Consider the following 27,720-nt stretch of genomic DNA (forward strand, 5'->3'; position numbering starts at 1 on the left):
GGCAATTTTTTCGAAAACAACAAATATAACCCAGAATGCATTGTTTTCTACGGGATATTACTGTTTTAATGATACTGTCAGAATTTGGCCTTTTTTTACAGCAAGGGTTAACACTGTACTGAATAATTTACTGTCACCCTTAATAAGACTGAACTGATGCACAATGGTTTGTGTTTCCTGCAGAAATCTGGAGTTAAAGATTAACAATTCCATGGTTACACTCTGCTCAAAACAATATCTCTCTTGTTTTCTGCTGGTACTGGCACGACGGGCACGACTCTGTGCTGAGGTCTCTATGAATGGAGTGAATATTATCCATGATTCTCCCTGTGACCAGCTGTGACGTTCACTGACAAGAATACTTTTTCAAGAAGGTTGGTCCTGCTTGGTATATGATATATTTAGTTGCTTTTAAGTGTTGTTCTCCAAATTACTCTGATCTACCTATTAGTTTGCCGTATAGAAGTAATTTTAACTGCTAATATGCTAATGGTTTGTCCTCTATTTGAGGGGCCCAGTTGACAGGGAACATTCTCATAATTTTGGCTAACGTTCTGGCAAGGTTCTCTCAAAGTTATGAACAAACATACTTCCAATGAAGTAATACATTCCAAAATGTATTAATACATTGTTTGTATAAGGTTTTTAAAATGTTCCTCATAATGTTTGGAGAAAAATGTTCTTAGTACAACATTATTGGAACATTCTTTAAACATTTAGAATGACAACTAAAGAATAAGGTTGGGTGTGCTGTTTCTCTGACTTTCAAATGGTGACCTATTATTCACTTCACTTTCTGTGCTAATTTGACAAAATATTCTAAGTATCCTGATGAGAAATAAGTTCTGATTCCTCCATATGAGACGTTCATTGCTGATTTCATGCTGGTCCAGAATGGTTTATGCTGGTCTACCTGGTGGGCCAGCATTTTCATGCTGTCCTCAAGCGAGGCTGGTTCACCAGCATGGTCTTGCTGGTTTGAGAGTGAGTAGATCAGCTATCTGTATGCAAGCAGTGTTTTGGGGACAAGCATTGTATTTTTGATTGCATATGTCTATATTCAACACATTAATGATGGAAAAACGATATAAGGTTAAAACATGATTTATTGAATTATATGATTTTAACTTTATATGATTGTAATTTTATTTTGCTCACTCGTCTGAAAGTAGAGCTGAAAATGTTAATTGTATTAGTTATGATTACATTAAAGGGGTGGTTGAGTATGATTTCACTTTTCTAACTTTAGTTAGTGTGTAATGTTGCTGTTTGAGCATAAACAACATCTGCAAAGTTACAACGCTCAAAGTTCAAAGGCAGAGGTGGGAAATCCAGGGCCCAATGAGTAGAAGTCCTGCCATATGTTTATTCCACCCATAAACTCAGTCAGCTGATTTCACTAATTAGTTCTCTCTCCTGTCTGAATTAGCAAATCCAGGTGATTGGAACAAAATACTGAGGAGGACTTTTACTTTCTGAACCTGGACTTTACACCTCTGCATAGCAATGCCACATGTCAGCCAAGAGCAAAGAAATAAACCAGAACTGGACCTTATCGAAGCCAAAAAAATTGTAATTTCAGCCACAGCCTCAGATGAAATCAACTGAAGAGAAAAGAAGTCATTAAATCTGTGAAGATCTCAGCAGAGGAGGATTAAACAACTCCACAAACAGCATTACCAGCTTCACTTATTACTAACCAGACTGACTTTATTTCTGTCAGACATCTACAAAAGGTTTTATTGAGGTTTAACTCTAATGTGTTTCATTTGAAGTCACCATAACAGTGACTAGTGTTTCCATTAGTTGGGCTCTTAACTCTAACTATATAATTTATGTTTTTTTTGGCTGCTATGGCAGTGTTTTTATTAAACACATTTGCAGCAGCAAAGAAATCTAAAATTAAATAAGATCAGGGGATGATGGTGATGATGGTGGTTATCTGTTGATGGTTTTATAATCATCATGAAACAGACTGATTCACTGAGGTATTTTAATTATGTTGTTCCACTCATATATTCACATCACAAACCTGCAGCATGAGATCCAGCAATATAAAAATTGGTTTAAATCTTCAAACAAACATGAAAAAAAAAAAAAAAAATTGGCCTCTGCTGACACACACAGATATCAACAATCAGCGTATGAATCTCAACAATGGTGACAATCACAAATATTTAGATAAACAGATTAATTCAGAACATCACTGAAAAGCTACTAATTCACAACAAAAACAACAGCAAAAAATAAAAGCAAATATTTAGAATCAAACAAAATTATAGGACAATTCAGCTGCATAATTTATTCATGTTGCAATGCATGCTGGGAGTTTTGTACTATGCTGGTACCCAGCATGCATTGCAACAAGGTACTTTTGTTTGTCACCATTGTTGAGATTCATACGCTGATTGTTGATTTCTGTGTGTGTCATCATAGATTACTTCTTCGTGCTCATGTTTGTCTTTAAAGTCTTAATTTATTGTTATAATATTGCTGGATCTCATGCTGCAGTAACACAGGATTTGAGATGTGAATATATTAGTGGAACAACATAACTGTTAGGTTATAAAAAACCTCAGTGAATCAGTCTATTTAATGATGATTATAAAACCATCAACAGGTAACCATCATCACCTGATCTCATTAAGCTTTAGCTTGCTTTGCTGCTGCAAATGTGTTTAACAAACACACTGTCACAGCAGCCAAAAACACAATAGTTATAATAAGAGTTAAGAACCCAACTAATGGAAACACTAATCACTGTTATGGTGACTTCAAATGAAATACATTAGAGTTAATCCTCTGTTAATTCTCAATAAAACTTTTGTAGATGTCTGACAGAAATAAAGTCAGTCTGGTTAGTAATAAGTGAAGCTGGTAATGCTGTTTGTGGAGTTGTTTAATCCTCCTCTGCTGAGATCTTCACAGATTTAATGTCTTCTTTTCTCTTCAGTTGATTTCATCCGAGGCTGTGGCTGAAATTACTATTTTTTTGGCTTCGATAAGGTCCAGTTGTGGTTTATGTATTTACTCTTGTCTGACATGTAGTCAGAGGTGTAAAGTCCAGGTTCAGAAAGTAAAAGTCCTCCTCAGTATTTTGTTCCAATCACCTGGATTTGCTAATTCAGACAGGAGAGAGAACTAATTAGTGAAATCAGCTGACTGAGTTGATGGGTGGGATAAACATATGGCAGGACTTCTACTCATTGGTCCCTGGATTTCCCACCTCCGTTCAAAGGCTTTCTTTTGCTTTTAAAGAAATAGTTTTGTACAACTACAACAAATGGCTGGTAGGGACTACACGACATTCCTCATGGGTTAGTGACATCACCAACCCTAAAATTTGCATAAACCACGCCCCCGGGAACACACAGTCCATGTTGAGAAGAAGAGGTGTTGTAGTCGAGCACATTTGTGAGTCAGCTCAAACTGTAGTAGGGCTGTCACTTTACGTTCGAAAATCGATTGCACAATCGATCGGACCAACCAACACAAGTTTCGAAAACGAAAAGAGGGAATCGATTTTAACGGCTTCTCTCAGAGAGTGTCCAGCTCGTCACGATACACGCGCGTCACACAGCAACTCTGACAAACACACATAACAGCAGATTATACTTCTGCATAATGTGTCTCTTTTTACAACAAAACTGTGAATTCTGCCGGTATTCAGACAGTCTCATGCATTCAGATACAGATTCAGGCTAATCAGGTGAAATTTGTTTGACATTTCTAATGGTAAACACAGCCATGTTGAAGACTGCAGTGATGTTGTTCATTGGTGTTATTGCAGTCCACTCTGCTTATTGTTTTTCGAGAATGTTGCACTCCTGTTTGTCATTGTGCACGAAAAGTATTCTCGTCGCTTGATAAACTTAAGATTTAGCCACTGTAGTCACTTGGACTATTTTAACGATGTCTTTAACCCTCTGGGGACTAAGCCCTTTTTGGTCCGTTGTCTCTATTTTTACATTTGGGCTTATAAACCATATTTAATGGAGATGGAACACCATGTATTTGGTATCTATGGATTCAGAAGACCCTAAGCTAACATAAGAATGCATGTAATGTGTTTATAAAGGAAGTATGAGTAAAAAATGTACAATAAACTAGAGAATTTCAAAAACGAAAATTTTATTTTAGTCATTTATTACTGAAAATCACACCTCACACAACAATAGTGAACAGTTTTTGAACAAAAAATATATTTTTCAAACCCTTTGCTAGACAGATATTTGTAATTGTTCAATCAAAAGTGTAAAGAACAATGAAATAATGAACTTTATATACAGCGTTTTTTTCAAAAAGCTGTCAGCTTCTGATTTTTCCACGTCACTTTCCAGTAATTGTTCCAGAGCTTGTTCTGAGGTAAATCTTTCACTGCTTTCCATCATACAAGTGCTAAAACTATAAAATAATAATGCTATAATTGCTAATATGCTATAAATATTAAATATAGCTAATATATATAAATATTATAATCGTTCTGTCTCTCATATAAATCTCTGTGTGTAATACGCTGCTCCGTTCGCTCTCTGTCTCCTTCTCCACTCGATGCGGCTGTTTGCATCATATCACTTACTATAATACCACCCATTGCAAGGCTACAGAGTCCTCTGATTAGCTAGAATAAGTCATGGTAACCTTCTTCTGATTGGGTAAGAAAAATATTCCTCCCAGCGGCAATTTTTCCATTGGTCTTTGCGTGTGGAATATTCCTAACAACATCGATTTCATTGGCCTTATACGCAGTGGTATTACGCAACAAGGAAGTGTGTATACCATATACCATTGTTTTCAGCGGAATCTGAGGAAGACGGCAAAAAAGACCGCATCTCTCTATCATTAATAGTTTTTAAGATAATTACACATTTGTAAATGGATGCCATTTTGGGCGGTACCGCCCAATCCGTCCCGAGAGGGTTAATAACTTTTCTGGGACGGCAAGTTTCAGTCCCTTAGAAGCCTATGGAGTAGTGATCCAGCTCTCATATTTAATCAAAAATAACTTAATTTGTGTTCCGAAGATGAAAGAAGGTCTTACGGGGTTGGAACAACATGAGGGTGAGTAATTACTGACAGAATTTTCATTTTGGGGTGAACTATCCCTTTAACACTGCTCAGTGTTTATATAATCCACACTCACTCAGTGTTATAAGTAACACTGTGATTAATTGAGTGATGATTGAGCATTATTGAAGACACCTAATGTTAACAAGCAGAATTACTGAAGGAGAAAATCACACATTTTAGTCACCATTATGTTGATCGGTGTTTGCTTTAGTTGGGCTCTTGACCCTTACATTTTTAACTTTAGATTTAGTTTGGCTGCTGTAAATGAGTTAAAACTGTCAGATGAACAAAGAGAAAATGTGAAAAATCAAGAAAGAAAAAGGAACTCCAAGGCACTCTCAATTGCAAAAGTTAAAAAGCCTTTATTATTATGGCTTGGTCACATTAACCCACTAAAAAACTCCAACGCGTTTCGGCTACATGCCTTCTTCTGGGAGTTAAACAGATCTCAAACAAACAAAGTTTCTTATGAACTAACAGTCCACCAATCAGAAGTCTCCATCTGTCAACTGTGGTGCTAAGGTTACAATTGTTAGTACACACAAGAGACAGCAGATGTCATCATTTCCACTTCTTACCAAATCAATTAAGTACACACAAAAACTGACTTCATGAAAGGAACATACCAGTACCCAATACGGTGACCCATACAAGTTAAAATACAAGCATAGTATACAAATTTCAAACCACCATAGGACAACAGAACATCAAAGATATACACTAAGGTCAAGTTCCTCATTCAAGCCTGGATATTTAGTAGCCTGCAGGCGATATATCCAGAAAGCTTCCCGTTGATTCAGCTGCCTTTGCCTATTGCCTTTTCTTAAGGACAAAGGGATGTGGTCAATCCCACAGACCTGTAAGGTGGATTGGTCACTATTGTGATGTTCCATATAGTGTCTTGCCATGGGATAGTTGGTGTTACCTGTGCGAATTGCGTATTTGTGTTCAGCCAGTCTGTCCAATAAACGCCGCTTAGTTCTTCCTACATAAAAGACTTCACACATAGGACATTCCAATCTATAAATGACAAAGGTAGTTTGGCAGTTTATAAAATGGTTAATAGTGAATTCCTTTTGAGAACCAACATCATGGAAATTTTTGGTTTGTCTTACATTAGCACAATGGTTGCAGTGATGGCATTTGTAAGAACCTATGGGCCTAGGGCCTAACCAGCAGGGACATAAGCAGAGGAGAAGTTTGTTTTACTTCTGGTTTAAGATAACTGTGAACCAGTCTATCTTGTAGGGTGGGACATCTTCTAAAACTAATGAGAGGTGGTTCAGGAAAGACCTGGCTTAATACCTCATCACTTTCAATAATTCCCCAGTTTTTTTGTATGATTTGCCTTATCTGTTCAGCCTCTGTACTGTATGTAGTGACAAAAACAGACCTCTCTTTTGTTAGTTTCGGTGTATTCCTTTGTAGTAATGATGCCCTATCTACATGTTTGGCTCTGGTGTAAGCTTTTTGGAGAGTAGAGCTTCTATATCCCCTTTCCTTAAATCGTGACATCATCTCTAGTGATTTACTTTCAAAAACATGATCTTGGTCACAGATCCTCTTCACTCTCTGAAACTGCCCATATGGGACATTCTCTTTAAGCCAATTTGGATGGAAACTCTTGGCATGTAAAATTGTGTTTCTGTCTGTCGGTTTTCTATACACTGATGTATGCAAGGTTCCTTGGTTATCTTTTGAAATTGTCAAATCAAGAAAATTAATACACACTTTGCTATATTCTAAAGACAACTTGATGTTTGGATTAATGCTATTCAGATAACCATGAAATTCAATCAACTCTGTTTCCGAGCCAGACCAAAAAAGACATATATCATCAATATAGCGCCCCCACCAGATGATAAACTTGTGAAACACATTATTTTCTTGGTTCCAAATAAAGTCCTCCTCCCATTTGCCCAGGTACAAACCTGCATAGGAAGGGCTGTAGCATGCCCCCATAGCACAACCTTTTGTCTGTTTAAAGATCTTATCCTGGAAGACAAAAATGTTATTAGTCAAAGTCCATTCTGTTAGTGACAGCAAAAAATCAGTGGGTGGCATTTCATGTTCAGGACGGCCACTCAAGAAATGTCTCAGTGCTGCAAGGCCCTGTTGATGGTCGATATTTGTATATAATGCTTCCACATCCATAGTTACAAGGAAGGTTTCAGAGCCTATATCTTGTAGCTCTTTGTTCTTGTTTAAAACATCAGTAGTGTCCTGGACATATGCAGGGAGTGAAGGTAAAAAAGGTTTAATGAAATGGTCAATATACTTAGACACTGCTTCTGTAAGGCTTTCGTTCCCTGAAATCACAGGTCTACCTGGGGGGTTCTCAAGACATTTATGTATCTTGGGTAACATGTAAAAAGATGCCATTCTAGGATTCTCATTAAACAAAAATCTAAGTTCAGAGTCTGAGATCCAACCACTGGCTTTAGCTTGATGTAACATCCTTCCCAATTCCTCTTTAAGAGACTCCGTAGGATTATGGGTCAGTAGTTGGTAGAACTCTGTGTTATTTAACTGACGGGAAGCCTCTTTTACATACAAGTCCTTACTCCAAACCACAATTGCACCCCCTTTGTCTGCTTTTTTAATAACTAAATCTTCATCTTTGGATAGTGTTTCCAAAGCACTTTTTTCTTTGTGAGAAAGGTTACTTCGTTTGGATGCCCTTTTATTCTTAAACAAATTCTCAATATCAAAATTTACTTTTTTAGCAAATGTATGTAAAGAAGCATTTTGTGCCAAAGGGCAAAAAGTAGATTTTGACTTAAAACGGGGAAAGGAGTCTGTCTGACCTGTATCTGTGGAGCTTGTAGATGTTGGGGTCTGCTGCTTGTACCAAGTTTTGAGATGTAGATTTCTGTAGAATCGAAAAAGATCGATTTTCGTGTCAAATTCCTTTCCTGGGTGGGTTGGTGCGAAGGATAATCCTTTAGACAGGACTCGGATGCTCTCCTCTGACAAGACCTTGCCGGAGATGTTGATTACTGCCTGAGTCTGGCTTTGCTCCGTGTCCATCTGGGTTCTTCGTGTCCTTCTACCTCTCCTCGTTCTCCTCTTCCTCTGCTTATGTCCCTGCTGGTTAGGCCCTAGGCCCATAGGTTCTTACAAATGCCATCACTGCAACCATTGTGCTAATGTAAGACAAACCAAAAATTTCCATGATGTTGGTTCTCAAAAGGAATTCACTATTAACCATTTTATAAACTGCCAAACTACCTTTGTCATTTATAGATTGGAATGTCCTATGTGTGAAGTCTTTTATGTAGGAAGAACTAAGCGGCGTTTATTGGACAGACTGGCTGAACACAAATACGCAATTCGCACAGGTAACACCAACTATCCCATGGCAAGACACTATATGGAACATCACAATAGTGACCAATCCACCTTACAGGTCTGTGGGATTGACCACATCCCTTTGTCCTTAAGAAAAGGCAATAGGCAAAGGCAGCTGAATCAACGGGAAGCTTTCTGGATATATCGCCTGCAGGCTACTAAATATCCAGGCTTGAATGAGGAACTTGACCTTAGTGTATATCTTTGATGTTCTGTTGTCCTATGGTGGTTTGAAATTTGTATACTATGCTTGTATTTTAACTTGTATGGGTCACCGTATTGGGTACTGGTATGTTCCTTTCATGAAGTCAGTTTTTGTGTGTACTTAATTGATTTGGTAAGAAGTGGAAATGATGACATCTGCTGTCTCTTGTGTGTACTAACAATTGTAACCTTAGCACCACAGTTGACAGATGGAGACTTCTGATTGGTGGACTGTTAGTTCATAAGAAACTTTGTTTGTTTGAGATCTGTTTAACTCCCAGAAGAAGGCATGTAGCCGAAACGCGTTGGAGTTTTTTAGTGGGTTAATGTGACCAAGCCATAATAATAAAGGCTTTTTAACTTTTGCAATTGAGAGTGCCTTGGAGTTCCTTTTTCTTTCTTGATTTTTGGCATTTAGTTTCCCATCCAAAGAGCACCTCGATTTTAACCAAACTTTGGAGTCCAGGAAGCGCTCCTCTACCATTCCTTTTTTCAAAGAGAAAATGTGATCTGGTGGTTATGCTTTAACATAATCATTTTTTTTTTACCTGAATCACTGAACTTATTTAGAGCCTGATCTCTGAGTTAGATTTACTTTATTGATTAGAGCAGCACTGACCTTATGCAGTATAATAATTTTAGCATTTTCAATGTAATCCAAAAGATTTCTTAAGTTTTTTTGATACAAAAAAAAAAAAAAAATCCAAAAAAACTTTCATTTAGGCACACACAGACATCAAGAATCAGCGTATGAATCTCAGATAAACTCTGAACATTAGAAATCAAGCGACTAAAAAGTCACATAAAAACAGCAGAAATAAAATAAAATAGTAAGAATACAGGAAATGAACAAGAAAATTAACCTCATTATTTATTCATGCAGCAATGCATGATGCAGGGTATTTGCAGGTTTCTGAGAGTTAGATTTAAGACTTTTTAAGACATTTTTAATACCATGCAGAATGAAATTTAAGAATTATTTCACATCAACAAATTTGCAAACAGCAAACAATACCACCAATTTACAATCCTTAACACACATTGTTTATTGGCAAAGCATGAAAGAACAATAATTGCAAAACATAATGCACTGTAAATACATATTAATTGCTATTAATTAATATACAGAGAAAAACTGTAATAGCTCTCACAATTTTTTGGATTTTGGAAGTACAATGTAAAAAAAAACTTACCGTTGCATTTACCATACCTTACCATATAAAATACGGTAGTAATTTTTATGTTTTACATCATTGAACTAAAATTTACAGTAAAAAACTTGCAGCTGCTGTTGACAGTACTTTACCGTATAAAAATATGGTAGAAAATAAATATATATATATATATATATATATATATATATATATATATATATATATATATATATATATATATATATATATTTGCCTTTTTATTGGGATAGGACAGTAGAGAGTTGACAGGAAGTGAGGTGGGAGAGAGACAGGGGATGGAATCAGGAAAGGTCCACAAGCCAGGACTCAACCTCAGGCCGCCCAAGCACAACAGCGCTACATGTCAGCGTGCTGACCACGAGGCCATCGGCGCCAACATGGTAGAAATATTTATGTTTTACGGCATTGAACTAAAGTTTACGGTGAAAAACTGGCATCAATTTGCAAGCGATTTACTGTAAACAATATGGTAGTAATATTTTAGGTTTTACGGCAGTGATCTAAAGATTACGGTAAGAATCTGGCAGCTGTGGTTGCCAGTTCTTTACCGTAAAAAAATATGGTAGAAATATTTTAGTTTTTACGCCACTGAACTAAAGTTTACGGTAAAAAACTGGCAGCTGGTTGCAAGTGTTTTACCATAAAAAAATCACTGTAAAAAATTTCACTGTAAAATAACGGTAATCTACTGGCAGCTGTAGTTGCCAGCAATTATTAATTCACAGCCATTTACCATTAGTTTACAGCTTTCCATTTTTATAATATGTTACCGTAAAAATACCATGGAAGGTAAGTTGTATTATTTGGGAAACCGATTGCTTCAGTTTGAGTTCAAAAACTAGTATTTATACTGATAGTACTGTGAACTGACTAGGGCTGGGCGATATATCGCATAACATTGTTAGGCGCATCTCGTCAGTAAAGCCGGTTCCTTGATTTGTAGTAAATCGCCTTCACCTGCTTTCAGATGGAGCGGCATTTAGGGTTGCCACTCAGCGGTTGTGTTTGATACAACTTTGATCCAATACAACTCCTACTATATTGCAGTATGCAATGTGTGTACTGTGAATAGTATGCTCAAAAAAATTGTCTTAAATTGATTCAGTCATGGACAGTGGCTCTACACAATGAAAACATGTTATCTCTACTGAAATAGGCCTACTACATTTAAGATCATCTTAAATGAATTGTGTAAATTGTGGCCTCGTTGTTACTGCTGCAGACAGTCGGCCGGAACTGTGTAAAGACATCAACGAAATAGATTCTGCAGACTCCAGAATGTCTTTCAATATGTTTACTGATGACAATTTAAATGTAAATAGGTGTGATTCTGGAACACAACACAGAAATAAACATGAGTGAGTAAAGAATGTACACGGACATTTTACAGGCACAATTAATATGCAAAAATCTATCTTCAAAGATTTATAATAAATAAAACACCCAATTAATAATTAATAAAACACCCAATTATGATTTCTAAGCAAATAAATAGAACAGTCATTTTATGCTTATGCCCAAAAGATGGCGCCCTTATAGCATTACTGGTAACTGAACCCATTTGAGATAAGATAAACAGCTACTTCATTGTCACAAAATAACAAGCTAAACATTGATATGTTTAGTAAATCTTATGTATTACTTGCAGTAGCTATAGTGAAAATTAAAAGAAAGCTTAAAAGTGCAGCAGAATTAACCAAGTAATGCAGCAAACACACAGTTGAATGGCTAATGGCGATATGTGCGTCTTAATCACAGTATAAAACTATCAGAATAAGTAAGGACTGACACAGCTATCCCAGCTAAAAGGGAATGTTAACTTTGGCTAAAGTTCTGACAAGGCGTTAGGCCTATGTCTTCAAGAATTTTCTCAAAAGGTAAGCACAAAAACTTTATTCATTGTTAGAAGGTTTTTTAAATGTCTCCTCATAATGTTATCAGAAAACATTCTTTGAACAACATTCATGAATATCCATTAAATATTAAGGATCACTAACTTTCTGGTTTAAAAATGTCTTAAGATTGGATGTTACACAGCAAAATCAGTGTTTCACACAGTGATAAAATAACACTGAAAGGTGCTGGAGATTATTACATAGTTAACAAACATGTATTCATTACTTCAATGAGCTCATTGTTTCTGCCTTAAATTATTACATTGTTTAAATTAATAAATGTTTAGCTTTTTTCAGTATTTTTAACTGTGTGATTTGTATATGTACATTTCTGTAAAACATAACTTGGACACAGAGACTGTTATCTACCGTTATTAGTTTAAGGGTCAAGAGCACAACTAAATCCAACACTGATCACCATAATGGCAAATAAAAAAAATAGATTTTCTCCTTTGGTGATTCTGCTTGTTAACATCAGGTGTCTTCAATAATGCTCAATCATCACTCAATCAATCACTAAATTATATCATTAACTTTAACACTCTTGAGACTGGAGCCACTCCCCAGAGATTTCATTTAACACTGGAGTTTTTGCTGTGTGAGTTCATGGGTGGAATAAACATATGGCAGGACTTTTACTTTCTGACCCCTGGACTTTCCACCTCTGAGCATTAGTGATGAAAGACTAAAAGAAAGAGGAACAAGTCATCATTGTGATGATCAGTGCTTCCTTTTAGTTTTTCTCCAGCTGCTGCATTAGCGTTCAGAAAACACTTTTACTGTGCCAGAAGTTAAAACTCAGAACAAAACTCATTCATGGCTCCCAGCATGCATTGTAGCGTGAATACATTTTGCAGCTGGAGTCTTTTACTATTTATATTTGAATATATTTTCTTTGGTACCATTGTTGAGGTTTGTATGATGAGTGTTGATGTCTAAAATTTAACTCAAGAGGTTGAAGCATTTACACAAATTTTGTTGAAGTTGAAGCATTTACACAAAAAGTTATCTTTCTATCACGCTGAATTTATTACTTTTTTAATTCATTAACATATTGACTTCATAATCAAATGAAACTAAAAGCAGTTATTTAAACCACTTTAATGCGTACATGTTGATCTGCCTTTAGTGTGTTTCTTTATTAATGCGCAAATATTCTCTGAATAGACCTTATTCACAGTAACACCATCTCTTCAGTGGGTTGTATACTGTTACTTAATGTTTTTTTGGATTGTTCTGCTGATGAAACGAAAAATTATAAGAGATCTAGAAGCTTTTTACAGGTTGTTCTTTTAACAGCAGAACAATCTATTCTATTCCTCACAACCTCACTTTAATACCTGTCATTGCACTGCACTGAATAAAGCCTATTTGAAGTGCTGAAAGAGAAATACGTTAACAAAAGTCAAGGGTCAAAAGCCCAATTAAACCAAACACTGATCACCATTATGATGAATTCAAATGAAACACATACAAAAAAATAATAACATAAAATCAACATCTAAACCTCAGTTCAGGGGCATAACCATGTGTGATGACTTCACTATGATGAATAAAGTTGCTGTTTAAAGTAGTTTAGAGTGCATGTCTACAGAATTTAAGACCAGCTGTGGCCACTTGTCTTCACAAAGATTTTTTGAATATATTATTTGCGACTGACGTCAGCAAAATGCACCTGTTTTGGAATATGTAGGCCAATAATTTAAATAAAGAATTAACAAAAAAACAAACAAAAATCACAAACATGACATTTATAAATAAAACAATTTCATAAACTTTAATTATATCTAATATTTATATGATGAGGAAATACAGTGCCTTGAATATCTTCACAGTCAAAGTTTCCAGTGTTGGCAGCATAACATTGGTAGCGTTACATTTACTGTAGAATGATGAAAGGAAATTTAAAATGCCTAGCATTTTAAAGAACTTCTGTTTCAGAATAAATTAAGCAGAATGTTATTTCCGTTGTAACCACTACTCAGATTTTTGTATGTGGGCATGTTGATAGCGACAGTTTTGGGTTATGTTGACACTCTCCACGTTCATGACGGAGATGTGGTAGTTTTATTATAGGATCAAAGAAAATAAGATTGAAATGACCTGAATATTGAGTCCTTCCGTTAGTTTACATGAAAGTGCCCGCTCACTTTTTCCCAGGCCTGACCAAAAATAAATCTCTGCCTATGCCACTGCCTCAGTTAACTCTCAATAAGAATTATCTTTTGTAGATGTATGAAATAAATACATATTGTATGAAATGTCTGCATGACATTTCACAGTGCGTCGTGCATTGCTGCCACATGCTGCTCTTATTGTCCTAAAATATCTGATGTTGCTCAGATTCAAAAATGAAAAAAGTGTGTTGGATTTACATGATTTAATAGTGTACATCGGTCCCACATCAATTAAGTTAAACATAATTTGTTCATCTAACTTCAACATCATGGAATGAGGTCATATTAAGTGGCCCAATAATGTTATCTCAACTTGAATTTGAGAATTTAAATGCATACATCTATTCAGTGTTGCCAGACGTACGATAATTACGTATAACAATACTTCAGTCCTTAACAGAGGGACGCGCTGCAAATAACTGGATATGCAGGTGGAGAGTATGTATCTTTCCTTAGGGAAAAGCTCCACTCTTCCTTACAATGCTGGGCCACAGAAAAAGTCAGAAATGCTTCTGAACAGACTGGGATTTGGATCCTTTTCTTTCTTTCTTTTTGACTTATATATTCACCTGCAGAGCCAATACTTCAAATTAAACCTTTACCTTAAACACATTTTACATTAGCACCCATATCATCCTCTAGCCCAAGACTGGTTGCCCACTGAAGCTAAGCAGGGTTGAGCCTGGTCAGTACCTGGATGGGAGACCTCCTGTGAAGACTACATTACTGCTGGAAGAGGTGTTAGTGAGGCCAGCAGGGGGTCCTAATGCCCCAGTAAAGTGATGTGGACACTATCCTGTCAAAGAGCACCGTCCTTCAGATGAGACTTTAAAACTGGTAAATCCCATGGCACTTCTCGTAAAAGAGTAACCTGTGACCTTGGTGTCCTGGCCACATTACCCTCCAATGTCCTTTGCCAATCATGGCCTCCTAATAATCCCCATCCATTGAATTGGCTCAATCACTCTCTCTCTCCTCTCCACCTATAGCTGGTGTGTGGTGAGCGCACTGGCGCCATTGTACTGTGGCTGTCGTCGCATCATCTGAATGGATGCTGCGCACTGGTGGTGGTTGAGGAGAGACCCCGACATGATTGTAAAGTGCTTTGGGTTAGACCCCGAAGCCGCCGCCAGGCGCCGCCATTTGCGCCATTTAGAATTTCAGCCGCCGCCAGCCAATAATTTCGTAAGCCAAATTGAGCCGCCATCTGATAAAGTTTGGCTGAGCCGGCTAGAATTATTTGCATCAAATAATAATTCTATCACATAGAGACATACACACACGAAATATATAAACAATACATGAAATCTATTTTCCCACTCGATTCATAACAGCACAGTCTTGTGCTCGTTGCTACGATACACAGACTCACAGTGAATTGACGACCAATTAAAATTGCTCGTTTTCCGTACAGAAGAAGCGAAGCGATGCATTTTTTTTTCTCGCACTGAGGTGAAATGGTGTAAAGAAGCAAGCAAGGTAATTTTGATCTCACTTCTCACATACTTTCATAAGTCCTACTTACTTTTTTTTTTTAACTTAGGCCTACCCAGACTTTTGTTAAATCTTCAGGGCACGGTTGCACAAACACCTGAATCAAAGATTGATGTTATGAACCAAATATTCTGGAACGGAGATTTATAGCACTGAACGTGATATTACTGCAGTAACACCGTTTCTAATTCACGACGCATGCTTCAGTGTACATTGAAGTGAAATGTGCAAAACTTTGTCCAAAATAATACTGATAACAGTGTGTGTTTATATTAAGGCGAGACACAGCAGGCAAAAACATCGTTTTTTTTTTTTTACTGGTCAATTTTGAGATTTTTGGATATTTGTCTTCAATAACATGTCTTCTTTCAGACTTGTGGTGAAAAAAAGTCCGAAATACACATTTAGGTCTTTATTTTACTACACGAGTCTGTTTGCGTCTGTAGATTTCTCATAAATTCAACAAAAGTTTGCGTTCTTAATCAACATACTTCTCCGCGATCTCTGCCGTCACCCTCTCACATGCACTGTTAGGAAGCTCTCTCTCTTCTGTACAATCCTGTTGGATCCAAATATGGATCACTTGCTACTTCAAGGTGTAATATGATAAGCTTCATCCATGATAATGCCAAGTTATTGTATACAACTTAGCCTACATAAGTTACATTTAGCCTAAACACAACACATTGTAGGCTATTTGAAAATGTTTAGTAGCATACAAGACTACAAAATAAATATGTACATACGTTGTGAAAGTAAAATCTGGTGTTTTCTTTATTACATTGTATTGCATTTTGTAGAAATATAGTGTAAAATATAGTGTAAGCCATGCATTGCTTGGAAATATTGAGATCTAGTAAATCAGTATAACATAGACATGACATCTGTAGACATGAAGTGGCAGCTTCAGCCATTTGCAGCTATGAAAAGTTTGGCGGCTGCAGCAGCCATTTAGGTTTTGGCTGAGCCGGCTAGCCAGCCAATAACTTCATCAGCCAGCCATTATTCTCAAAACAAATGGCTTCGGGCTCTACTTTGGGTGTACAGCAGTACATATGAAAGCGCTATATAAATGCCTCATTCATTCATTTACATGGTAAATAAGACGAAACTGAAATCTTTAGAGCCGTTACTGTTCTTCATTGCCACTAAGAACAAATCTGAGGGTTAAGTATAATTTTGCAAAATTTCAGTTGCATTAAATCCCTTCATAAGGTACAATAAAACATTTGATCATGTAATACATCTTACATGCTTTATAAACACACAGTTACAGCAGCCAGAGGAAAAGATAAAAAACACTCAAAAGTCAAGGATCAAGAGACCAACTAAATCAAATACTGATCACCATAATGGTGACTTCAAATTAATGTTCAGGTGTTGCATAAATCTGTTCATAAACAAAGTTCTAATAATATAAAGATTTTTGAATTTACAGGGCTATTTTTGTCCTTTCTGACTTTATTTGACTGGACATCTGGAAAAAAACGAGAAAGGAACAGAACATGTACATCATGAGTAAAGAGCTTGAAGGGAAACAAAGGCTTCCTTATTTAAGAATATGCTTTAGTGCAGTTTCACATCCTGATTCAAGATTCTCTGAAAACCTCTTTTTCCCAGACATGTCCTCTTTTTGAACCAGCCGGGATTTCTAGATTGCCCAAAATGTCTGTGATTCTGCTTTTGCTTTCTACAGTCACCATTCCTAATGTTTACATGCACAACTTTTGTTTCAATCGGACTGAATTCATTCTGATTGATGAATCTGAATGTAATGTTTACATGAGCACTAAACAAGTGATCGGGTTGATGTGCGTTTTTGCATTACTTTAGGTCCCGCCTTCTCACACACCAACATTGGTCGGTCGGTCATGTACGTAACACAAACATTGGTCAAACTACATGTAACAAAAAAGCAAGCTTCCTTAATTTATGGTTTCAATACTGCTGTTGTCGCCTGACTGGATGACTTTTCTGATCTTCTCTCATCAATGTTCCTGAGCAACTGAAGAACCTTACAAAAAAAATTACCATATTCCAAGGTAATTTACATTAACATTTAAATTTTACATTTAATCATAGTAGATGTAGCATGTATCATAATCATGTAGCAATGTTAGCAAATATATATATATATATATATATATATATATATATATATATATATGAAATTATATATCCATTGGATATGGCTCTGAATTCAGTTGATGATCAATATATGGGCTGTGGAAAAAAATGGCATATCTGGTGAGGAATAAATATCTAAAGAAGGAAATCAATAACTCAGCTGAATTTAAAAAGACTTGGCAAGAAGGTGAAACGAATGCCAGAGCGCCAGAAGATAAATTGACAAAGAATCAGTCTAGTGCCTTGTATGTGTACACTAACCTTAATTCTAGCATATATAGCAATTTTGATATGGCTGTTTATAATGGTAACTACAGAAACCAGGCATTACATTTGTATTCACTTCAATTTTTGTTAACAGATGCAATACAGATATTGACTAAAAAACAAAAGAAATGCAAGTCAACATATCGTGATACAAAAGCTGAATTTTATAAGAATGTCACAAGCACAGAGATTTGTTTCGGCTAATTTGCTTCATCCTCTCCTGATCGTAAAGTAGCACAGGTTTTTGGAACTAAATCTTGTTTTGAAATCAAAACTTGCAACGGTGTTAATGTGATCAAATATTCTAAGTATCCTGAACAGAAAGAGGTGCTGATTCCTCCATATGAGACGTTTAAAGTCACTGCTGTCAAGACAAGAGAAGACCAGAAAAATTTCTGGTGTGAGACTGTGTACAAGTTGGAAAGCTCTGGAAAAAGAAGTGACCTGAATTGTTCAGTGGCTTTCGAGAAATCTGATATATTGAAATTCAGTTGCTCAAAGGCAAAGGGCCTGTTACGAACTGCTCTGAGACACAAAGGTTGAGATCCAAATACAGCTTTAATTAAGGGGCAATCCAGACACGTAATCCAATATACAGGCAATAGGCCGTCCAAACAAACAAACAAACAAACAAACAAACAAAACAGGCAGGGGTCAGAGGCAAAAAATCCAAAAACCAAGAGACACAAAACCAGGGAAACCGCTCGGAAATGCAACAACATACAAAACTTCACAGTGAGTGAAGGAGTGAACATGGTATAAATAGGCTGAGACTAACAGGGTAATGAGACACAGGTGAATGCAATCAGTGATGATGAGTCTGGGCAGTGAGTTATGGGAAATGTAGTTTGTGAGGGAGTGATAATAGTCTGGTCTGGAGTGCCCTCTGGTGGCTCTCAAGGTCACTCCAGCTGGTGACCATTACAGGGCCGTGGGCAATGTATAGAATATCACAGTAAAGCTACTTTGAAACTACAATTTGTATTGTATAAATAAATATATAAAAGTACTATATACATAAAGGTGACAATAATGTATCCAAGCATTCAGTATGAGGGCTTTTTCTAGGGCGGAACAAAACTGACAGTATAACAATTGCGCAAACTCAATCCCACTGAAGGAGAAATTCACATTAGGCAGAAAATTGGCACTGCCATTACTTTTTGTATTCCCTGTTATTTGATCCCATGATCATGATCACTGCTTGAACTAAAGTAATACTTCAAAATGTATGCTGAGTTTTTTGCTGTATTGTCTTCACAAGTAAGTTAGTTAGATATAAGCGAATGACAATGCTGTGTAGCAGTTTCCATTGCTTTTGCTTTGCTTGAATTGCAGATGTTGAATTTGTGCTAGTCAGGTGAAGATTATTCAATAAACACAATAAATGCTAATTGTTATTATAACTTGGTCTCCTGAATCATGCTCTGTCTGCATCAGTTAGTTGGAAAGAGTTAAGCCTGGTTCACACTGTATGATTTTGGCCAATATTTGGGCAACTTTTGTGAATCTTAAACGATTCTTTTTAGGCAAAAATATTTTTATCCTAGGTAAAATTTATTGTTAAAAAATGTATTAAGCCCATGAGAATGAACAAACAACCCAACAAAGTCAGCAGAAACAATATCAATAAACAAAGCAATAAACACATATCTTATCCTTTAGAGTTGGTTTACAGTATTAGAGGCCATTCACCAAAGTTGCATTGACATATTGTATATGTTTTCTTATTATTCTTCTGCTCTCTTTGCCACTGACAGGCAGAACTGTACGATAACATGTAATGAAATTTGGCAGTTATAAGGGCAGTTTCTGAAAAATAATCAGACCAAATTTATCAGTCGCTCAAACCCACTAGCGCCACCAACAGTTCATATTTTATTTCGTTTTTAGCTAACTTTTTTTTTTTTTTTTTTAATAAATGGTCTAACCACATTTAACTCTAAATAAACACTGAGAAATACAGAGAAAGCAGCAGATAAGTCTACTTAGATATTTACAGTATCCTATTCATTACAGTATCCTATTCAAACTATTTACTTGGAATTGATGGCTAGCCTTGCTTGATATTGTTTTTTGAATTTGAAGGTCTGAAACCACTGAGAAAAAAAAACACATTTTCAGAGAGAAAAAAAGTGGAACTTTATACTGTTATTTTATGCTTTGTATGGATTACAGAGGCATGGGGGTGTCAAGTAAAATGAAAAGGAGAATTCTTGAGATTGCTCTGCAGCATGTTCAATGTTCTCATTGTCCTGGAAGAGGAGGTTGTGTTGGAAAATGTGGGAGACTTTACAGATGTATTCATTGTCCGTTTTGGCTGGTTGTATTCACTAAACTTGGAGAACAATAAGGAGTTAAAATATTTATATATATATTTGAGTTCATTCAGAAGGTATGTTTGGACATTAGGGCTAAGAGCACCAGAAGAGTACAAAATCTGAGGACAAAGTTTGGAGGCAAATGTAAGTAGATTTTTTTTAAGAAATGTAAGTTTCCACTTTTGAGGGACATTTATTAATGCGGTTTTATATATAATGTTTAAAGTGTAAGGTGAAGTTTCATGAACTTACAGTTTTGTAAGAAGGCTAAAATTCAATTGCAAAGCTACAATTCAATTTAAAAAATGTGCAGAGACCTTGAATTTGTATGTAAAAAGGTAATAATATAGTATTAATAATAATATAGGTAATATAGGTAATATAATAATAAGGTATTTTCAACAAATATTAATAAAGTTAACAAAGTGACGTGATAATAAAAAACATGCAGAAATGATATTTTGCGCTTTTACCATTTTTAATACTTTTTTTTTACAGTGCAGATTCTTTTGCCAACATAAATTCTTTGATTAGGTAAAAAATATTTGTGATAATTATTATTTTTATATACATTGTAAAATATTATTTCCATGATTTGTTAACACAACTTTTTTTTTTTTTTTTTGTCAAATTTGCATTCTATTTCAGTTGCCTCAAAATAGCAACGTGCCAACAACTCAACTCATCTCAACTTTCATAACCATTAGAATGGACCAAAGTGCTGTCCATAAGTAGTAAATAACTCTAAAATACATAGAAACATCAAATAACATCAAAACATGACACCAAGAAAATCAAACAACAAATCACTCACAGTTCTCAGACATAATCAAACGCCAAAAGCTTGATCAAATAAATAAGTCTTCAAGTCCTTTTTAAATATTATTAATAGGATTTCAAAGATAATGGCAACACATTCCAAAGTGTAGGAGCCACAACAGAAAAGGCGCGATCTCCACTATGCCTCAAGCGAGACCGTGGGACGGTTAGGAGCATGTTATGAGAGGAGCATAGGTGTCGTTGAGACTGACAATGGATTAACATGTCCTTTATGTAACAAATTAGCTCAAAAGGGAAATATTAATAATAACTCATAATTACCAATTATGATTCATTATTAATATTTGGGTCAGTTAATTAGATTAACTTGAGGTAGCTAAATTAATATTACAATCAATTAATCAGTTCCAACGAACTCTTTTGATTATTAATTTATTCTAAGAAAAGTGTATCTTTCATGGCCACCGAAAAATAATTATTTCTTAGCATGTACTGTGCTTAGAGCATGTAACAAGATCAAGATCGTAAAATGGACTTTGTTGCAAGCAGAGAATCAGAAACCAAATACATATTTGCACAAGTTTCATTAACTAACTCACAAACATAACTAAAACTAAACAAACATACAGTACCAGTCAAAAGTTTGGAAACACTACTATTTTTAATGTTTTTGAAAGAAGTCTCTTATGCTCATCAAGCCTGCAGTTAAAAAAAAACAAAAAAAAACACAAAAAAAACAGTAATATTATGAAATATTATTACAATTTAAAATAATGGTTCTCTTTTTTAATATACTTTAAAATGTAATTTATTTTTGTGATGCAAAGCTGAATTTTCATCAGCAAGTACTCCAGTCTTTGGTGTCTTATGATCCTTCAGAAATCATTCTAATATGCTGATTTATGATCAATGTTGGAAACAGTTGTGCTGCTTAATATTTTTTTATAACCTGAGATACTTTTTTCAGGATTATTTGATGAATAAAAAGTTAAAAAGTACTGTATTTATTTAGAATAGAAATCTTTTGTAACAATATACACTACCGTTCAAAAGTTTGGGAACAATAACTATTTTTTTTAAAAGAAATTAGTACTTTAATTCAACAAGGATGCGTTAAATTGATAAAAGATGATGGTAACGATTTATATTGTTAGAAATGTTTTTATTTTGAATAAATGCTGTTTTTTATGAATAAATGCTGTTAATGTTTTACTCATCAATGAATGCTGAAAAAAGTATTCCAAAAAATATATATTAAACAGCACAACTGTTTCCATCATTGATAATAACTGAGCATCAAATCATCATATTAGAATTATTTCTGAAGGATCATAAGACACCAAAGACTGGAGTACTTGCTGATGAAAATTCAGCTTTGCATCACAAAAATAAATTACATTTTAAAATATATTAAAAAAAGAGAACCATTATTTTAAATTGTAATAATATTTCATAATATTACTGTTTTTTTTGTTTGTTTTTGTTTTTAACTGCAGGCTTGATGAGCATAAGAGACTTCTTTCAAAAGCATTAAAAATAGTAGTGTTTCCAAACTTTTGACTGGTACTGTAAATACATTCATACATACATACATACATACATGCATAGGTAAAATGGTGAGTGATATGGAACCGGAAGCAGGAAATAGAACTATGGAAAAGATCTATTTAACTATGAAAAGAACCATCAGCTTATAATTTTCAGAGCACCTCATTAAATTGATACTTGCATGGTCTGTGCAGGGGACAATTCTTGAAGTGGTTGAAAATTGAGTTTGTTAATGAGTCCGTGAGTGTCAAATGTCACTGTACAGGTTGCAATTGTTTCCTTCTCTGCTGGGTGGAGAAGATATGATGAACTTGCATGGTGGTTTCGATGCTGTTGTGGTTGAGAGAGTCCTCTCTCTCTCTTGAGGGAGCACATGGCTGTTGTGAGTCGAAGCCTGCTGCCCTGGCCTGCTGAGGCCACGCTGGACAGCACAGCATCCTGAAGTGCAGAGAAGGCCAAGAGTTAATCGTCGCCCATTCAGTGATGGTAAGGTTGCAGTTTTCTGGATTGAAGAAAAGGCAGTCTGACTCCCTTTGGGAGCATGAAGGCATAGCAGGGGTCCCCCCCAGTATCAGCAGAAGCAGGAGTTGAGGCCGGAAGCGAAGAGCTAAGAGAGGGCTGGTCACTGTAGATTGTCTCTAATAAAGCCTGAGAAAGGCCCCACCTCTCCGGGTTTGCTTGACCAATGAGAAGGGTGGAATTTCTGGTGGGAGTTTCCTCTGTGGGGAAGATTTATAAACCTTTGTCCTAAGCGTGCTCACTTGAAAAGGCATGCTGGATCGGTGTCTGATGACAATCATTTCGATCTTCAAAATACCCATATATAGAGACCAAACATGGTATACGTGAGGTTACGTTAACTGTTGGTTCTATAATAAAATACATAGTATCAACAGATAATAGTATCAACATATAATAGTATTAAGAAACACAACACAAGACAGTAAATCATTCACAAAATGTTCTGGAAAGCATGTTAATTTCATGTTAATCAGTTCATCGATAAATGAATACAGGAGAGTCTGTTCTAATATCTGTAGGTTTTGTAGCAGAGGCCCTGTTCACATTTCTAAGAGTCATAAAAACAACTTATCTGATCGTTGCCAGGGTAACTAAGACCGTCTTGCCCTGTTTGGGGGATGGGACCACAGATCACATAGTGAAGTTTAAAGATTTTTTGGTACATATACCAAATAATTGTGTCTGATTTGTCTCAGTCGTTACATTTATATACTCATGGAATGCTTTAAAAACAAACATTAACACCTTGTATTGTATTCTGTATTTAACATGTAGCCAGTGAAGGGTTAGGTGATCTCGTTTTCTGGTATTTGTTAAGAATCTCGCTAAAGCATTTTGGACACACTGAAGACGAGTAACCAGTGATTCACTTATGCCTAGATAAAGAGTATTACAGTAGTCTAACCGGGTTGAAACAAAGGCATGCAAAACAATCTCCAAGTCCTTGGAGACAATTTTCTTAACTGAAAAAAAGATGATTTCACAGCGCTGTTAACTTGACGATCAAAGCGTATTTCCAACATGACATCATGACTTTGCGTAAACATACACGGCACTTTCAAGTCAAGTGGCGTGTTATCTACACGCATTTTGAGCTGTGTATGTCCACGCCAAAACGAACCACCATCTTCCGCGTGTATGTCTACGCCCTTAAATGTCAGAGTGATTCCGCGTGTATGTGTACGCCGTTAAATGTCCGAGCGAAACAAAGCAAAATGTATATCTACATCTGGGGAGTGATATTTTTTTTCCTAGGATGGTAGGGGAAGACTCATAAATGGTATTAACCCCAGTGACGGGTAGGTTTGGGGACGGGGTTGGGGTAGGTCATATATTTATATATACAGTAATGTAACGTTAAGTCAACGGCGTTGATAAACACGCTGAAAAGTGATTATGCGTGTTGATAGCACGCCAAAACTGGAAATACGAATTGGCGTGTCATACATACGCCATTTCATGAGATCAGTCTGGTATTTCAGAATCGAAAAATACTCCCAAGGTTCTTCACATGACTATGCATATTGTTGGAATATATAATTTCCAGCCAGACATTTACTACATAATAAACTCAGTCTTATCACACTCCAAAGGAAATTACAGTTGTAAATCAAAGCATACAAGTGATAATTAATTTTAGAGCAATATAACGATGCACCTGAACACACCTCGTTTTCAGACCAGCACGGCGCACAGATGAGCGCAAATACATTTGCTATTTAAACAACGTGGCACAGGACGTGAAAATAATAACTGTGTTGGGCTGAAACTAGCAAAAAACACTTGTGACGCACCTGGCGCCGTGTGTATGATAGGGCCCAATAAATGAATGATACAGGTTGATGTGAAGCCCTGAGTGCACCTCTGCAGTGTGATTATAGCATCATCTAATGGTCACTGTCTGAAATTCAAATTTAACTTTACCCTATAAACATGATTAATTCCGATTTATTCCTAGGCAGGGCTGTGCACAGACCTTTTGAGGGGCATGTGTTAAAACTGAAAAAAAGCTCCCCCCTCCCTTTTTTTTCTTCTTTTCTTATATATTAAGATTATTTAGTAAGGAAGAAATGGTCATGACAAATTCAATAACACAAAATAATAGTCTTAAAAAATTTAGATTTACTCACTATTAATAACAACCATAATAATAATATTGATAGTATAGATATACAGGGTTTCATGGCTTCTTTCAAAACCCTAAAGCCCTAAAAACGTTTTACTATATTTGTACACATGCGGCTGCTGCGGAACTTCAGTTTATTCAGTCAAGATAGAGGGGGCTGAGTTATCAGGTTTACTGACAGTTTGAGGATCTAACAAGTTTACACAAGCTTTTTTTAAGAACTTTCATTGGCTAAATATTTGTAAAACAGACAGACAGATGTAAAGGTTGACCAATAGATTTATCGAAGAAAAAATTCTGTTTTGATACGGTTGCAAACCTGTGTTTGAAGCCACATGAGATGCAGTAGATCCATCAAAGTCACACTTCAGCTATTATGTCTCAGAACACACACATACACACGCACACACACGTAACACATATGTTGGGTTTCCATATTTTATGGGGACATTCCATAGATATAATGATTTTTATACCGTACAGACTGTATGTTCTATTCCCTAACCCCAGCACAAACTTTCTAGATTTTTACATAATTTAGTATGATTTATAAGCGGTTTCCTTCAAGGGGACCAAAATATGTCTCCACAAAGTAGGGAATAAACCACACACACACACACACACACGTGAGAAACTGACTTTTTTGCCTTATGTTCTTTGCACACTCTTCATACAGGTCATCAAACATGTTACATCTTGTCAAGAAAGTTAAAAGAATGCCAAGATATCAGCTAAATCTTACAGTGAATAATTCAGTCACCATTTCATTATACACTGATATTAAAGTCTATGGTGATTAAAAAAAAATGCATATACATGGTATTCAGCTAACTTTCAGTTAACAGAAGTGATACAGATTCAGAAGAAAACACAAAAATGAATGCTGTCAACTTACTATGGTAGTAAACTTGAATTTGATTATCGTTTTGAACAAGGAGGTTGGTTTAGGTTTTGTTACATAATTCAGTTTTTTTGGAACTGTATCTTGCCAGGCAGGTTTTCTGACCTTAGGAGATTCCTTGGAGTTGGGCAGAGATCAGAGAAGCTAAACTAGATGCATTATATGATGACAGAGATTATTTGCATATAAATACATGGTGCTGAGTTGTTGTATCGTTGCTGTCTGGCTGTGAGCAAATGACTTTTCTGTTCTTCGCTCCTGAAAAATAACGAAAAGAACGTATTTTCAGGTAAGTTTTGGGTTAAAGTAAAAGGTCAAAATATCAGTGAACATCACAGGCTTAAGTGATTATTTTAAACAGTTCTGCCATTTCCATGAATTTAAAACTGTCTTATGTTGCTGAACACAGTTAAATTGTGCATTGTATTGCAGTGATAGATTTAGTATTTGTGAAACGCTGTTGTGTTTCTGTTTGTCTTTCAGCATCTGTTCTTCACTAGATTTATCTGAGGGATTTGACTGAATCAAGATGCTGCTGATCATTGAAGCTCTTCTTCTCATTTTAGCTGCTCTAGGACAGGTAAGCTTGTGTTCTAGTATGAATATTACAGACATAAATACTGATGATGTGATCATTATGATTTCTGTTGCTGCAGGATCACAGAGCTGCTGCTGCTGTTGAAAGAAAGATATATCCATTGGATTTTGCACTGAATTCAGTTGATGATCAATATGATGGTTGTACTGTGAAAATGGCAGACCTGGTGAACACAACATATCTAGAGAAGGAAAAATCGACCTCAGCTGAATTTAATAAGACTTGGCAAGAAGGTGAAGAGAAAGCAAAGAAAGCAGAGGATAACTTGCAACAGATTCACTCTGTCGCCATTCATGTGTACACTAACAAAGACTCTAAAGTATATAGTAATTTCACTAGTGCCACTCGTACTGACAAACAGAAATATAAAGAGGGGACATTCAAGTGGTATTCACTTCACTTTCTGTTAACAGAAGCGATACAGATTCTGAAGAAAACACACAATAGATGCTATGTAACTTACCGTGGTACAAATGTTAAATTTGATGTTCAGAGCAAAGAGGTTCGTTTGAGCTCATTTTCATCTTCCTCTCTTGATCTTAAAGTAATACAGGGTTTTGGAAATAAATCTTGTTTTGAAATCTACACATGTGAAGGTGCTAATCTGACAAAATATTCCAAGTATCCCGATGAGAAAGAGGTGCTGATTCCTCCATATGAGAAGTTTAAAGTCACTGCTGTCAAGAACAGAACAGATCAGCCAGATCTCTGGTGTGAGACTGTGTTCGTGTTGAATAGCACAGGAACAAGAAGTGACCTGAACTGTGCATTGTTTAACAGTGGAAACCATGCTTCTTTCTTTAACGGTTTACTAATTTTGCAAATTTTATTTTGTGTTTACCTGCTAATCAGTTAACTTGTAGATTTTACATGTTTCTCGTTGTTACTTATCTATGCATTTCTTATCATGCCTAAATGTGAACATTTTGATATAATATGTAATGATGGGGAAAAAGAAGCATTTCTCAACTTTTTTTTTTTTTCTTTTCAATTTGTGTAAATCTACTTTGGGTTCAAAAAATTATTTTTATATTAAATTTACAGGTGGTCATTGTATATTTTGTTTGAATGTTTAAAACATATTCTAATCTAATAATAATAATAATAATAAAAACAAGACAAAACTAAAATATTGTGTCAAAAGCCA

At 35.8% G+C, this 27,720-nt stretch overlaps 1 protein-coding gene across 2 annotated transcripts; it reads left to right on the forward strand.

Annotated features, from left to right (window-relative positions):
* The first annotated feature begins 261 nt into the window (after positions 1-261).
* On the forward strand, positions 262-27,685 carry LOC311098052 (ecto-ADP-ribosyltransferase 4-like). Of its 2 annotated transcripts, none has more exons than XM_084138116.1 (3): positions 262-374; positions 26,459-26,555; positions 26,632-27,685. In XM_084138116.1, exons 2-3 carry the CDS (start codon positions 26,505-26,507, stop codon positions 27,427-27,429), a joined length of 849 nt encoding a protein of 282 aa, XP_083994242.1. In that variant the 5' UTR covers positions 262-374; positions 26,459-26,504; the 3' UTR covers positions 27,430-27,685. The 2 variants fall into 2 exon arrangements, with proteins under 2 accessions (XP_083994242.1, XP_083994241.1); XM_084138115.1 differs by lacking the exon at positions 262-374 and adding an exon at positions 17,336-17,426.
* The last annotated feature ends 35 nt before the right edge of the window (positions 27,686-27,720 follow it).

This window comes from Abramis brama, assembly GCF_963993115.1.
Source record: "Abramis brama genome assembly, chromosome: 1".
In the NCBI taxonomy this organism is placed as follows: Eukaryota; Metazoa; Chordata; class Actinopteri; order Cypriniformes; family Leuciscidae; genus Abramis; species Abramis brama.

Bases quoted from the DNA above. Each gene is read 5' to 3' on its own strand.
- LOC311098052 (XM_084138116.1), top strand. From the start codon at position 26,505: ATGCTGCTGATCATTGAAGCTCTTCTTCTCATTTTAGCTGCTCTAGGA. The intron at 26,556-26,631 runs GTAAGCTTGTGT...CTGTTGCTGCAG, and splicing joins TTTTAGCTGCTCTAGGACAG to GATCACAGAGCTGCTGCTGC.